Below are 15734 nucleotides of genomic sequence, written 5' to 3'. Positions count from 1 at the left end.
CATGCAAGAGTCCGCTGGGCAGGCACCAGGAGCGTGGTAAACAAAGTCACAATGGATTACTAGGACGAGGGCTCTGACTCTGAGGGACTGTTTCATGCTTGAGCACTTGCGTGTTCAGACTCAGAGGACAACATCTGCTCTGTGCTGTGCTGAGCAGAGCAAGCTTCAGCTGACCGGAGGCTTTGTGTGGGAGGTGGGAAAGAGGGGAGAGCGGCAAGCCAAAGGGGCAGTCCCCTTGTGCATTGTCCTGCCATATCCCTTCTCTTCTCTGGAGAAGTAACCGGTACCCTCATCCTCAGCCCAGAGGTTCCTCCTTCCTCCCGCAAAACGAGCCCTGCTCGTACCCCAGTCCTGCGGCCGGCTCTGCCTTGCTGGCCTCCTGCAGGATGTGGCAGAGGTAGGGGAGGAAGGCTAGGCCCAGGAGGACAATCCCTGGCTCCTCTCTAGAATGTCCGAACCTGAGACCTTTCATCATGCGATGGGGCCTTACGTCTTGAAACCCGGTTCCTTCCGAGCACAGAGCTCCCTGCCCGTCTTCCCAGAAACCTAGGCTGGGGTGGGGAGCGCCTGTAGCAGGTGAGGTGTCCTTGGGCTTGTCCTCAGCTGCTGCTCCACCTACCAGTTGGTGTCACCTGCCATTTACCAGCTCTGATTTCCAAGTTCCTTCCAAAGCATCGACAAAAATGTCAGATAAATCTGGACGTGAAGCTTGAACCCAAATAATGACTCCTGAGTATGGGGAGGGAGGGTTCAAACGCTGCTGAGGGGAGAGAGCGCTCAGTGAGTGCCTGCCTGTGGGGTGATGGCCACGCTTCCTTGCACATTTGTGTGGAGGGGCAGAATAGCTTGGCTCACTTCCAACCTGAGGTTGGCTGAAACATGACCCTGTCTGAGCATAAGACAAGGTGAGACTGTGTCACCCCCTATTGCAACATCCTTAATGTAAGTTGGAAACCTGACCCCTGCTCCTCCTGTTGCTTTCTCTGTCAGGATGAAGAAATTGGAGACCTACCAAGACTACAAGGAAGCGGCTGCGAATTATCAGGAGGCCTGGCAGGTGCTGCGTAGCCAGGCCCTGGAGGCTTGGATCCAGAATGCAAAGGATTACCTGCAGTTCACGTGAGAAGATGGGAGTGGGGAAGCCCAGCACTGGAGCCCTGAGACACAGACTGGGAGGCCTATTCAGTCCATGGGCTCTTGGCTGTCCGCTTGGCTTTTAGGAGAATGCCTCAGCCAATCTCTGTGCTCTTCAGGAATGTGAAGGGGAAGGAGGTGATGGGTGGCCTGGAAAAATGGAAGCTTGTTTGCTTGGGTGAGGCTGTTTTTACATGATGTTCTTTGCTGCAATATAAACGAGGCCTGCACGGATTTGAATGTGCCAATTCTGAGTTCAATGTGCCCAGTTAACCCTGGCGTATCTGCTCTGAAATTAAAGGAGGTGCGAGTCAGCCAGCAGGATGTGCCGGCTTTTTCTTTTGCGTAGGGTGCGACGCAGCTTCTGCCGCAGTCTGCGTAGCGCTGACCCGGCTGTCAGCCTGGCAGCTGGGCTGCTCAGACCTGAATTGCTGGTGGTGTTTTCTGTCCACTCTTTGAAGATTGAAGCTGGTGCCCTTAGAGACAGGGCCATGGCCCGTCCTGTGTTGCCGTGACAATATTGATGCATATTGACACTGCCCATGGCTGTGGTGAGGAGCAATTGGACTCTCCTTGAGAGCAGCTGAGACCTGAGGTGGGACAGAAAACTGGCCTAAAACTTGGTGCTCGTGGCAGCCACTGTCTGGTATTGGGCCTGTGGATACCCTGGTCCTGCTGCCTCCCATGGTGTCCACCGTGCTCCTTCCTAGTTCCTTCTCAGTCCTGTGCATGTGGCTGCAGCTCCAGTTGCTCTGTCCTCTGCCCCAGGCTATATGGAAAAGGGGCTGGCAGCACGTGCCTGTAGCTGGCCTGTTTCCTCTTTGGGCTTGCCCCATTCCTTGTCTCCCTTTCCCTGGAAAGGTGTGATGGGGACTGCAAACAGGTATCAAAATTCTCACGAAACTGGAACAAAGCCTTGGCTTTAGTAGAGATGAGAGCAGACCGTCTACTTCCAAATGGGAGCCATCTCCGAATGATGGGACTTAGCCACCCAGGTGCTGAGGAATAGCATGGTGAGTGCTTGGAAAACGGGGCTTTTGACTACTGTTGTTGCTTTGTCGGTGGTCAAGGCTCTGTGAGCTCTTGGGGAGCCCTGCTTGCTGCCATCACCCCCCTAGCTGCAGTATTAATATGTAAACATGGATTTTTCCCTCAACCCCTGAGGGAGGGGCCAGAAAGGATGCCCTATTTCAGTTAGAAACATTGTTCAATGAGATGAGCAGACATTGGAGCCACTGGGTTTGGGACCGGGGGGGGACGGACCCCAGGTCTTTTGCTAACCATTTGTCCTCAGCACCGTACCTTGCCTCGCTCAGCATGGAGAGGCACCCTCCATGGTCACCACGTTCAGTCCACTGTAGTGGCTGCAAGCACCTCTGGTGAGTCCTGCCCTGATGACGCAATGTGACCACCTGTGATGGCAGGGGCTGCATGCCATGTCCCAGGAGGTCCCAAGGCACTGAATGGTATGAGGGTGGCCTGTTTTCATGAGGATAAAGAGTGAGTAAAAAGTTGGGTGGGGAGGCATGGTCTGTGCTCCTGCTATGGACCTGCTAGCTGTATTACCTCCTCTTCTTTCTGCCTTAGTCCTGCTGTTTCTGTCTGGAAGCCTGGAGCAGCAGCACAAACTGGGTCCCATCTCCGAGCGCAAGGAAAAGAAATGGGTCACTTGGAGTTGTGGGCCTGGCAGCTGCTTTGCGTCTGACCTTTCCTGCTGTAGAGTATGCTGTTCTCGGACTGAACACGGAACAGCTCTGGCCTCATCCAGACATAATGCACTTGAGGCCCATGAAATGCAGTACAGTGTTTACAACTGTGAGATTACAGCACGACTTCCAAGGTTTATAGCTGTTGGGGTGCTATTGGAGTACTGAGAGCAGCCCCTTGGCAGATGTTTTTCTCTCCCCTTCTTCTGACTCTGTTAAGTGGTACGCGCTCCACTTACAAGGGAGACTTTTAGTTGCTAAGCAAGAAGCAACAGAACAAGAAAGTTACAGAGCAGTCTCTGGCTGAAAGATGCTGTGCACAGGAGAAGTTAATACATTTAATAAGTATGCAGATAATGGCTGTAGCAATAGGCAAGGAATGGGGACCAGCAATGTTAGGCAGTTAAGTGAATTGGGTACAGACCATGGAAGTTGCATTCCCTTCCTGTTGACCAGGGGTTCTCAACCAGGGTGCCTTGAGCTCCAGAGTGTTAATATTCTGCATTTTTCTGCCATCACTAAAGAAACGAAAACTAAGAGGAGGCATTTTTTGAGGGGTGCCTCCAGTCTTATTGCGGTTGTCTTCACTCTACCAGCGGGTGCCTCAAATCTAAAAAGGTTGAGAACTACTGCTCTAGACATTGTACCATACCTGTACCTGGCACTATTTCAAAACAGTGGCCTAAGTTCCTGCTTTGAGGACTTTGCCTAACTATAGGAGGAGTCAAAAACACAGGGAAGAGGAATGGGAGTGAGGGCAAAGGCAATCCTGTGTGGCCATTTGGGAAGTTAGTTATTGAGGGACCTACAGCTGCTGCAGTAGGCTGAGTGAGCTCTGTGTCGGTGTGAATGGTTTGCTCCGTGGACACCAGGTTCAGCACAGTAGGAAGGAGCTGCAGCAGAGCTTTTTGCTTCCCCCAGAGGCTGAAGTGAGGTCTCGTGTAAGAAGAGGTTGGGCCGGAGGAGGAAAGGAGAACCCTGAGCCTTACCTGTCTGCACTCGACTCTTCTAATCCAACATCCACATGCTAGACACTAGCGAAAGCTTGCCTTGGCCACACTAACACCACGCTGTATCTGAAATCTACTGACCACCACAGCTATCTTCACTGCACCAGCTTTCATTCTGAGCACACGGCTAGATCCAGTCTACCTCACAACTGCGTCTGCTTGCTTCCACCTTGAGAATGTAGAACCGAGATTCCTACAGTTACGAGAAAACCCCTAAAACTGTAACCACTCTAATCAACCTTGCTCTGACCTTACAATACTAGCCATGGGACAAGGACAACAGTTTCCCTCTGGCTGCCACCTACGCCCAACAGTCTGAACACCTCAGATGCATTATGAATGACATCCGACCCCTTCTGGAAAGGATGCACACCTCCAGGCAGCCTTCGGAGGCAAACCTGTCTTGGCCCACAGGCAGCCACCCAGCTTCAAACGGTGACTCTCAAACAACAGACTAACCAACTTCCATCCTCACTGAGCCTTGCAGTGGACCCATATCCTAGTTGTGTCCCCACTTCTGTGCAGATCACTGCACTGAATAACAACAGGTACAGCATCCAAGAGTCATTTGCTTGCTGCCGTACCAATGCCACGTGCATCATCGCTTGCTTACAGTGCTCTGCTGCTGTCTACCTCAGTATTCTGCATGTAAGAATGAACGAACACTGCTCTGACATCAACAGTAACAAGAAACAAAAGGCCTGTGGGCTCTCTGGGTGGCTGTTGTCAGGCAGCAAATTTTCAAAACCAGTTAGAATGAGAAATTGCAAAACCAGCAATCACCCACACAGACTAGACTGTGTTAAGTATGATTTACACAGGGACTATGGGTTCTTATCCCATAGCTGGATTAGCTTTTTGTGACCCCTTTGTTCCTGTGGGCTCTTTGCTCATTTGCCTCTCCCAGCACTTTGCCCTTCACCTTCGTCCCTTTCCACCTTTTGTACTCAAATAATTTGCTCTACTTGATAAGCTGCTCCACGCTTCTCCTTTCCCAGGTGACGCAAGCGGCAGTTTATGAAAGCTCATGCTCTCTGTAGATCATAGTTACGCACTGTATAGACTATCTACCATGCCTCTGTTCTGAAAGATGGAAGAGGAGGGGCTGATATGCAGAACCTATAGGAACCAGCAGCTGGAAGTCATGCCAGATGCCAACGTAGCTTGTGTTTGGGGCACAGAACTAGGTAATTAACTCACTTAGGAAGAGAATCTGGTTACTGGAGCTGGGGAAGCAGCAGAAACCCAATGTAAATCAGACCGTGAAATACCTAATATGGAAGCAAACTTGCCAGTAAATTTCCAAACCCACTGCAGCTGCCTCCTCTCCCTGAAGGCTTGTGAGAAGCTGCAGTTTCTGAACATGCCTGGTTTCCTCTTTGTTAATCATAAACACAGTCGCCAGTGAACCTGCAAACCAGACTGGAATGTTTCCATATCCTTTCCAGCTGTGATGCTCGAATAGGTTACGTAAGGCTGGTTTGTGTCCCAGCCCCAGCCTTGGCTGTTAGACCAGAGGTTGGAAGATGCAGGTATTTTTAACTCTTTCCTCAACTTTGATTCTGACTGTTGAGGGGTGCGTCCATGTGCTTAAACAGTACTGACCTGTAGGTACCCGCTTCTGCAATGTCAGGGCCTTTGCCCAGGACCATGAATCTCTCTTTGGAAATAAAGAGGATGAGGGTGGCAGTTACAAGTCAGGGAAAGCACCGGAACAGGCAGGGGGTAAAGCAGCTTTTGAAAGACCAGGTAATGCCTTATGCTGTGGATGACAGCCTCTCTCTGCTTGGATGCAACACTGTTACTTTCCCACCTTGCAGTGACTAGATTCAGGAATTTGGGGAATATTGTGGAGGCTGGCAGAGGTCAGCGGACCCAGCTGTCTGCACCAGCTCAGCGATGATGGCCTTGTGAAGAACCAGCTGCTGGCAGCTACTGGCATGTTCCAGGGTAACAACAGCCCTTAGCAGAGGGGCTCCCAACCACTTTGAGAAGGGGGAGGGTGGGAAGAAAGGACAACAATGTGCAGAATCTTTGTTGAGAAGGGTGGGGGCCGCTGTGGAGTGGAACGGGGTGCAAGATGCCCCAGGTATGGGGGGTGGGGTGGCAATGAGAGGGCAGCACCTGGGGCAGTGGTGAGGAAGGGAAGCATGTAAGCAGCCCCTACCTGTGCAGCATGCTTGGTTTGCAGGAACAAGTGTGCAACTTGCCCTTGCTATGAACCATAGTTTGGTGCTCTCAGCCGAGCTGCACAGCAGGTCACTTGAGTGCAGCACTAACACAAGCTCCCATTAGGCTGTGCAAACCCATGCTCCCTTTATTAGCTCCTCCATCCCCAGGCGGCTACCTTTCAGCAACCTGTGAGACTGGAGAGGCAGTTGCTTCCCTGGTCTTAAGACCAGGGGCTTTGTTGTCTCGTGCTTCAGCTATCTTTGTACAGTATCAGGGCAGGAATAACATAAAGTACAAGGCTAAGGAAGTCCCTGGGACCTAGGCTGTGGCGTAGATTGGACTGTTAACGAGCAGTCCCTGCCTGGACGGCGAGGCCGTGTTAAGCAGCAGTTGGCCTCATCTCCTTTTCTTTTTTTCAAGTCAGTTAAATTGAGGTGTGACGGCTGCTTTGCTGGAAGTGTAAGGAGTGTCTTGTTTGACAGTATTGACCTGTGTTAGGCTCTGGTTCTTAAGCCTCACCTCACACTAGCTGACTGGGACCTCCACAGTAGCAGGGAATGCTGGCAGCGCTCCCGGTTGCAGCTTCCATTCTTTCCCCAGTGTGTGAGGTCAGACACCATTGCTCCTAGTAAACAAAGGGTTAACAGGAAGCTGACGGAAGTGGGGGCCCCATGGGAGCCCTGTACCTGAGGCAGCTGCTCTTTCCCACTCCCTCGGTAAGAACAAATGGCTTTGTCCTGGAGCGGGGGAGGCAGTTTGGCTGCCAGCCTCCATGCAACAGTCCTTTGTGACGCAGAATTTAGCGGCCCTTAAGGAGTGTTATCTTGCTCCAGTCCAGTTCTCAGTAGCTGTACAGTTCTGAAGACTTTTAAGAGGCAAAAAAAATTAATTAAACAACGAGTGAAGATGAGGATTAATTCTACACCGCTCAGATGCTGGCTTCCTCTCCAGACAAACAGTACAAATGTTCAGCTTTGGGGGGACAAAGCTGCTTTTCAGTTATAAAAACATCTACAACCACTACTTGCTCTTGCCAACTCTTGAAATCCCTGGCCAGAAATTCACTGTAGGCAGGACTTTGCTATGCCAAGTTTCCCCCCGGAAGCAAACGTGCGTTAGCATTAATTCATGAAATGGGGATATCACAATGGCAATGGTGACAGAATCTTAGTTAAAGCAGCATGAGAACAATGCGAAACTTCTTGAAACCAGCCACACATTCAGATGTAGGGAGGCTACCCGGCAGCGTTACTAAGACGAGCTCCAATATCAACATTTCACAAGCTCCCGTCTCATCCCAACACAAGAAACCCTGTGTAGCCCCTGACAGCACCAATAAATGAGACCAGTAGAGCCGAACGTAACTTTAGACGTAGCGTAACTGCCTGGAGGCTTCAACTCCTCTAAGTTTAGCATAGGTAGAGAAAGTAAGAAACACCCTTGTGACCTGGAATGCTTTTAAAAAAACAGCAGCAGAAAAATAAGAGGTTTTTTTGTCCCAACTGGTGTCCTGTTCAAAAATCTTCCCTTTCCCCAGTGCATTCATATTAAGGCACTTTTTGTCTTTTGCAGCGGGAAGTGGGCACCCCTACTTCCTTCCCCCCAGAACAGTACTGCTTTTGTTTCTCGTTGCTCGGAGCCACACATTCTCTTCGTTCTACCCCCCGGGCATAGAAATTGTGTAATGGAGGAAGTTGGAAGAATAACTTATGCTGCTTGGTTTTTGGTTTCACTAATGTGCCGCTCCTGGTCTTTATCCCCCAGCACTGAGATTTACTCCCAGAGAAAATGGAAAGCCTTTTACATTTGGAGCTTGTGATGTGGCTTCACTTTTTGTCCAAGCATGTTTTGGAGTGAAAGCTCATGAAACAGTAGCGTAGATGGTTCTTGTAAGAAAAAAAACAACCTTTCCCTTCAAATTAGCATAGCCTGCGCTACCTTACCTCTTAATTCCATTCCTGACCACTCTTACTTGGTAGTCACATCTGAATTCAAGATGTCTGTCTTGGGAGCCCCTTTTTTCCCTTCACAATCATGCGATGGCCTCGTGGCAACTACAGCATGGAAAAAAGCTTATACATGTAATGACCTACAATGCTAGCCTGAGTTGTATTTGATTTGAAATGGCTACTTCTTTGGTCTCTTTTTTTCCCTCCTTTGACTTTCTACCTCCTACCTACTATATCCATCCCTCTCAAATTGCTGCATGCTCCTGCTCAGCTTCTGCACATGTTAACTTGTCTTTTGACCCATACAAGTGTAACCCTGTTGTCTAGTTTCCATCTTCCAAACTGCCTAAGTGTTCTCCCGTGATCTGCTAGGCCCTTCTTCCTCTCCAGATCAAAACTGGTGGTTCCAAATATATTGGTTTTGCTCCCTGAGAGCAGCTCCTTGTTCTCTCATTTCTGGGACCCAGCATGAAAGTAAAGAAAGGACACAGCCTCTTTGTGGGAGGAATTTTTATTGTCGTTATCCCCTAATTGAGAAAGAGGAACATATTAGCTCAGCATCTTGCTACTGCTCAGAATACTCTAGCAAAGCCAGTGTTGCCATTACTAAGAATTTAATATTTTAATACTTGTTAAACTAATGTCTCAAACAAAACCCAGAGTAAATGCATGTTCCTCCTTTTTGTGTTTTTAGGACCCCAACTACTTTTGCTTCAGTATTTAAACAGTGTCATTAAATGTGTCCCAGAGAGTTGAGGCTCTGAGAACTTGTAGCCATGAGGACAATGCACAAAGAAAAAATAAAATAAATCTGATAATTTACCAGTCTAAAACAAGACCTAACAATATATTAGGAAATAAATCCAGTTACAAATGCATGGGGGATGGGTGGAGCATTTGTGGGGGTCAGAACTGAAAATGATCGGCTATTTACAAGATACACAGCAAAATGGTGCAGCAGCCAAGCCCCAGCGTTCAGAAACCAAATGTGTTCTCTCCACTGTAGGCCACGTACAAGAATCCATCCTCATCCTTCTCCTTCTCGTACAGCTGTCCCATAGTTAAGCTTGAGCAAGAGGGGAAAATAAGAAAGCATTAGGTCTGCAGAGCTGCAGATGACAACAGTGACTGTGAGACACAGAGCCTGGGCTCAATGAACGCCAAAGCTCGACACAGGTCCCGCATCACGAATGAGAGAGCAGAAGAGTCTTCTGATCCTGGCAGTACAGAGAGCGCACACGCCACTCAGGCACCGATTTGATACTCTTTAACTACTCCCGAGCCCAGAAGTGCCCTGGGAGAATGCTAGGACCTCGGGCACATCTACACGAGGGGTTTACAGCATAGCTGTCTAATGAGCTCCATGGTAAATGTCTCTGTCTACATGTAGCCTATTAGGCTACAGCAAAGTAAAACTCTGCAACGTGTTAGTACAGCAATGCGTGTGTAGATATTGACAGGCTGCCTGCTGGTTAGCCCTGCACTGGACAACCTTGTGCCCCAGCTAGCCCTTCCACAGCACACTGAGCTGGGTCAGAGTAGCCCTGGGGTGGCAGGCTGACCCCCAGGGCCCTCTGCCAGTTGGGGCTGCTCCAGCCCAGCTTAACATGCTATGGTCCCAGGTGCATGTTCAAACATGGCACCCAGGAGCAATAAACTCTGGCACGGTATGCACCAGAGTTTATTGCTTGGAATTAATTGCACGTGTAGATGTGCCCCCCATGTAGTATCTGCTTCTCTAAAACATCAGTCTATATGTCCAAAATGGCTAATAAAAGTCATTTTTATATTAACTGCACAGCAAGTAAGCCAGGGGCCTTTCATCCTACATCTTACATGACAGTATAAGTGATATTTTTCCATAATTTTGAGATTTAAAATAGATGGCAGCATAATGAGTTAAGAATTATTTTAAGCATTTTAAAGAGCAACTTTTAACATGCTCAGTTTGACTTTACAAAATTATTATTGTTGACAGTTGTTAGTGTTCTTGGGGTGCCTTGGAATAATGAACCACAATACCTATCCTAAGGAAATTACCATCTGAGAGGCCACTCAGAATTTGGGAGTCAGTGTCATATCGTGGGCTTTCTGAAGTGCAGTAGTCTTGTCAAGCGATCAAGTCTAACTAAGAAGTTCCCCATTTGTCTCCAACTCATGTTGCCAGAATATCCTTTTTCACTATTGTTCCCCAGGATCCATTACAATTCAGCTGATTTACAACCATGCTTCCTTCCAGCTTTTTATTAGAAACAGACTGGGATGTGTGTTTTGCCAAAACCTACAGCAGCAAGATTAAGGTACCACACCCTTCTCCTTAAGGGGTTGGTGAGCTGCTTTTCACAACACCATCCTCAGCTGTAACAGGAGCCAACAGCAGAGCAGAATACTGTCCTTCAGGCTCGCATGGGTTTGTGGGAATGCACATACATTCCAGTGAAACAGCCTCTCACCTGGACTGTGGGACAGTCTTGTCTACAAAGAGGAATATTGCTTTCTCAGATGGCAGCTGAATCCTCTTCCTGATGATCCACATGAACTGGGCCACAGTGATGTCAGAAGGAACCAGATACTTCCTCTTGTCAATGTCAACAATCTGAGAGCCTGAGACCTTCTCCACAATGACCTATTAAGCACAGACACAGAAGAGCGGCTTTCATACACACCGAAGGATCCAGCGAGTCGCTTGCTGGCACAGGTTTACAATGCCAGGAGAAGGTTATCCAACCGAGAAGGTGCCCAGATTTGTTTCAGAGAAGAGGGAGGGTCTAGCAATTAATGAATGGAAAACAAGAAAAACAAGAATGGTAGAAGCCAACTAAGGGCTTACTCAATAGCAAAATACTATAGTGGTGCCATTAACCTCAGGTCCAGACTGACTTACTGCAAACAGCCAATTTTTCTAGGAGCACTAACATCCATGTGCATAAGGATATTGCCATGAACTTCCCTGTGCTTTTCTAAGGCTGCCAGGCTCCGTTCTGAAACTTAACTTTCCTACCCCTAAAGCTAGCAGTAGCCACTGTCGGTATAGTGCAGCCCGAGGAGCCCATAATGAGCAGATACAAGGACTGCGTTTCCTGGTTGTCAGAGACCTACCTGTACTGTCATTCTGCATCCTGGTAAGGTCTGAACTCCGCTGGACAACCTGAACTCAGCATTAATAGATACTGGGCAGTGACCAGTCTCTTAACTGGCAGCTACCTACTGACATGGTCAAAGGCAAAGATACTCCACTGTCTGCAGAATCTGCGATTTTATTAAGACAAGGGAGGGGTCAGGAAAAGAGCCTTTTATTCCTAAGCCTCAGGGTTGCAAAGCGCCCTCTCATGCTGGCCTGTTAGCATTTTGCTTCACCCACAGGGACCCAATAAGGAGCAGGGAGTTTTGTTCTGGTGAGGCAAGCCACAGCAGCACTTATCTCAGAGCAATAACACACTGGGACTAGTGAGTAAAGAGCTCTGGATAAGTGTGCACAGTCTCTTACTACATACAGTTGGCTGCAGTGAGAGGTTATGAGAGGAGAGTGAAGTCAACTTAATAGATAAATAAATGGGACCCATGTTGGACCGTCACCTATCAACCCCAGACCACAAACTCATCAAGGCAGGACTCCCCCCTCCCCCTATACTACGAAAGCTTGGGGAAAGTAGCTGCAGAAGGAAGCCAGCCAGAAACTCATTCTTATGCTAATGTTTAAAGCATCATTAAGCTTTAGGGCTAACAACCATAACATAAGAGGAGCTGGCAGGAATTCACAACTGAGAGTAGCTTTCCAGGCTGTGACCAGACCCAGGCAGAGTGATGACACTCATCTGGAAAGCATCACCACAATGAAGAGGGCTGGCAGCATATTAAATGGGGTTAGAGTTTGACAGTGTTAAGCAAGTTACCTAAACAAATCACAGAGGCAGATGTGTTCTCTGCCTGCTGCTCCACCATAGGTTATTGTTCTTGATATGCAAATCACTGGCTGAACTTCTCTGGTTTATATCATGAAGAGGTGAGCCCAGATAACCAAAATGGTCCCTGCAGGCTGTGAATTGTATTGAATTGGGAACAACAGCTTGGGAGAAGGGCCACAGAAACCAAACGAAGGAGGCTGCTGGGATGAAGGGATATCTGATGTTAGCTGCAGCTGCAGGAAAAGACCTGATTAACACTGGTTCCCTTATGCCAGACACTAACAGCAACTAACATGCTAGGCCTTGTAGGAGAATGCAGCGTGTGGTGGAGGGGGCTGTAACAAGTACCAGCGTCTCCCCTTCCCTGCACTCTCTCAGATGTTTCCATGATGCCTGTCACTGTAGTTTCAGAGTGACAGAAAGGAAATTAGACTGCAGTTTGTTCCCCAATGGGGTTCAGAGAGGATTGTGCTAGTCTCTGCCCCAGGTTGCACAGCTGTCTTTGCAGGGGTGAAGACAGGAGGCACAAGGGTTGGCTGGTACATGCTTGGCAAAGAGCAGCAGTCTACAGAGGGGAACTGGGTTTCAAAACCTAGTAACATAATTATTTTGAAAAATACCATTTCCTCAGGGCTATTTAACCTTTGTCCTCCAGGCTGCCCTGGCTGTAGGTCTTGAGGCCTCCAAGGCCCAATGCCTGTCCCAAGCGGGGATTACAAGGTTCAGAAACACCGCTAGTATTGGGCAGTTTGGCCCTTGACCAAAAACTCAAGTGAACAGAAGCAGTTCTACAGGTGCTGCTTGGATGCAGAAGGAAGCCTAAAGAGATGACTGCAGGTACTTGGAAAACTACTTCTGAACAATGAAAGCTCAAATATTTTGTAAATGACAGAGTGGATTAATCAGAGAAGGTTGATTAAAACTGGCCATTTATACCACCAAGCTAGAAACCTTTATTAAAAAAAAAAAGGAAACAAACAAAAAGAGTTTGACTCTCGTTTTGCAACTCTCAACTCCAGTTTGGGGGGTCCCCAAAGATTCACCCCTTAAGGGTCATCTCAAAGAGCAGTGCTGGCTGGTATGCCACATCTGGCTCTCAGGCCATACTTGGGAATGATTCTTGAGGCTGGAAAGCCTCACAGAATGTAAGTTACAACTGAGTATGCCCTTTATCAAACGCTGTTTGGATGGGAATTGGAACGCCAATAAGTGTATAAAAATTAAAATTATTTCTGAGTTAAAAAATGTTAAATGTACTTGCTATCCAAAAATAGCATGCATCAAGCAACGCTTTCTTTTAAATCAAATGTATTGCACTAATAAAATTTCTGGAGCTCGTGAACTGAGTGTTTCTGGTCACCACGGCTTTAGAATTTTAGGACTAGTAGATCTTATCTTTTCATATGTCACTCCTTTACAGATTGGAAGAAGAAAACAAACTTTCCTTCTTTTTCAAGTACTATGTTTTTTAAAAATTGAATGCGCGCGCCAGTCATTGCACTCAACTAGTTGAATAAACTGAAAAGAAAAAAAAAAAAAAGAATAGCTTCCCTGCATCTACAGGAAACACTACTGCTGTCAGGAGTATTAGTACTTCATAAAATCTGGTTGCAGGTGGTTATTCCAGTGGTTTGATTTATTAAAAATGTTTCCGGTAAATACACACTCCCGCATATTAACTCTTAAGTGTGTGGGGGGCCGGGTGGGGAGTGAGCTTGTTATAAAACCAGGCTTTAAAATAGGTTGTCAGAATTTTAGCAGATCTATTTAAAAATCAAATAGATTTCTCATTTAAATTTAAAAATTAAGTTGCAATAAAATCTATTTATTGTTTTTATTCCTAGTGATACAAAATGGTATTTGGAAAGGCTCTTCTTTAAAAAAGGCTGATTTCTTTAGTTACAACAGGTCTCTCTGGAGTAGGAGTAGGCTCACTGTACAAACACTCTCTCACTTGGAGACACCTGCTCCCTGGGCTTATTCTAGCCACAACCATCCTGCAGTGTCTTATTCCTTATAAGTCATAGGAGAAGCCATTCTTCCTTGGATTCACAGCCAAAGACAAATCTATGTGGTCTGGCAATCCTGCACCTCAGTCCCCAGAGATGTATGACACTATCCCTTGGGACAAGGGAGCAGGGATTCAGCTTAATGCACAACTTCAAGCTACGGCTATATCTGCAAGGCACAATGTCATGCTGTGCAGAGATACTAAGCTAGCTGTGGATGAATAAGGTCAGGTACCAGCATATCGTTACATTTTGCAGGACACGCTACATGAGCTTATTAGCCACGTTGAGAACAGCCACATAGATGTACCTTCCATTGCTGGGACAGATTCCTGAACTGCAGACATGAATGCAAGTGATAGAGGAGGATATCCGCTCACTAGAAGTCAGCTGGGATCAGGCTAGGATGACTCACTAAAGATAGTTACGGTTCATTTGGTTAAACTGGTACTGTCAAGTTATGGCAGCTGCACCCATTAGGAAAATAATCCCTGGTGAAAGCGACTGTGGAGTGAACCCCACCGCGGCTACCTTCAGGTTAAAAAACCTGAATGGAATCAAAACCCATGTGTCCTCAGTTCCAACCCAGCACTCTTCCCTGCACCCCTGTCTCATGGCACCAAGCTAAGGGCTTGTTTTACAAGCCTAGAGAAGGCCTAAGGGACAAACCCGAAACCTATGAGAAACAAGCAGCATGTTACTCCTCCTCCCTAAGAGGCACTCTGTTCATCTGAGATTTGGCGTCGCATCTAGACACCTGAACTCCCACTGATGATACCCAGCAAAACTGCACCCACCAGTGCACCTTGGTCACGATTCCCTCCATCCACTCACACAAGCGTCCGCTCCACAGCAGGTGGCAGGGTACTGTTAGCCTCATCTCAGATGTTTTCTTTTCCCACAGGTGCATTACCAGAAGCTGGTAACAGGCTAAGACTGAACCTTGATTAGACAGCCAGGGAAAATGACACCTATCGAAACGTGCTGATCACCAGCAAAAAAGCTGGTCAGGCCGCTAGGCACTGCACACCAGGAGGCAATGAAAGTGGGGCACTGAGTTCAATGGAGTAGGAGGCAGGGGAGATGGAGATGGGCTGGGATAGGAGGGTCTTGCCAGAGCACCTGGATGGAGGAGATGCTGCTGCCAGGCAGGATGGAGCGGGCCCAGCTCTCAACAGGCTGCAGCTGCAGGGGGGGGTCACCGGCTGCTCCAGAGCTGCTGCTTCATACACAAGGAAGGCCGCGGAGGGGCCGTGGTGGGCAGCAGTCAGACGGGCAAAGGGATTCGGTCCCTCGCGGTGCATGCCGGGGCAACGGGGTCTCCCGCTGGCAGGGGCACAAGCGCCTGCCCTTGACGCAGCCGGAGGGGGCGGGCCAGCCACCTACCACCCGCTCGGCGGCGTTCGCGGGGCAGGGCCGGCCGGACGGGATGCGGAGGGCGGAGCCCCGCGACGCGGTGGCCGGGCTGGGCCGGGGCGGGGGAAGGCCGCGCTCACTTACCGGGACGCGGTCTGGGTACTTGGCCCGGATCTTCGCCGACTCGACGCATCGGTGCTCTGCGAACAACGCGCGGCATTAGGGCGGGGGCCGGGCGGCCAGGGAGCCTCCCGGGGGCGCGGGGTGTCCGGCCTTACCTAGCGCGTGGTCCTCCTTAAACATCCACTTCATGGCGGCGCGGGGCCAGGAGCCGGAGCCGGAGCCGGAGCCGGAGCCGGAGCCGAGGTCGCGGCGGCCCGGGGGCGCTGCCGGGGCTGCTCCGGGGGCGACCGGGCCTGTCGCAGTCACAACAACAACAGCTCGGCGGGCGGGACTTCCGGCCGCCCCGTTGCCCAGCAACCAGAAGAGGTTG

At 49.0% G+C, this 15734-nt stretch overlaps 2 protein-coding genes across 6 annotated transcripts in view; one reads left to right on the top strand and one right to left on the bottom strand.

The window, feature by feature from the left end:
• Positions 1–1448, top strand: part of ADAT1 (adenosine deaminase tRNA specific 1) — a 29047-nt gene extending 27599 nt beyond the window's left edge. For all 5 annotated transcript variants that reach the window (XM_090062234.1, XM_090062236.1, XM_090062237.1 and 2 more), the window contains one exon: positions 991–1448. In XM_090062234.1, the coding sequence (XP_089918360.1) occupies positions 991–1123 (133 nt within the window). In that variant the 3' untranslated portion in view covers positions 1124–1448. The remainder of the gene's footprint in view (positions 1–990) is intronic.
• Positions 1449–8466: 7018 nt separating this feature from the next.
• Positions 8467–15727, bottom strand: GABARAPL2 (GABA type A receptor associated protein like 2). Its single transcript, XM_090062248.1, has 4 exons — positions 15520–15727; positions 15386–15441; positions 10425–10597; positions 8467–9037 (listed from the first exon to the last, which is right to left on the bottom strand). Exons 1-4 carry the CDS (start codon positions 15551–15553, stop codon positions 8947–8949), a joined length of 354 nt encoding a protein of 117 aa, XP_089918374.1. The 5' UTR covers positions 15554–15727; the 3' UTR covers positions 8467–8946.
• Between the last annotated feature and the right edge of the window lie 7 nt (positions 15728–15734).

The sequence above is a fragment of the Crocodylus siamensis genome, chromosome 9 (genome assembly GCF_052110815.1).
Source record: "Crocodylus siamensis isolate JL-2025a chromosome 9, ASM5211081v1, whole genome shotgun sequence".
Classification (NCBI taxonomy): domain Eukaryota; kingdom Metazoa; phylum Chordata; order Crocodylia; family Crocodylidae; genus Crocodylus; species Crocodylus siamensis.
The sequence above is the reverse complement of the archived record's forward strand: the minus strand, read 5'-3'. Positions and strand labels throughout refer to the sequence as shown.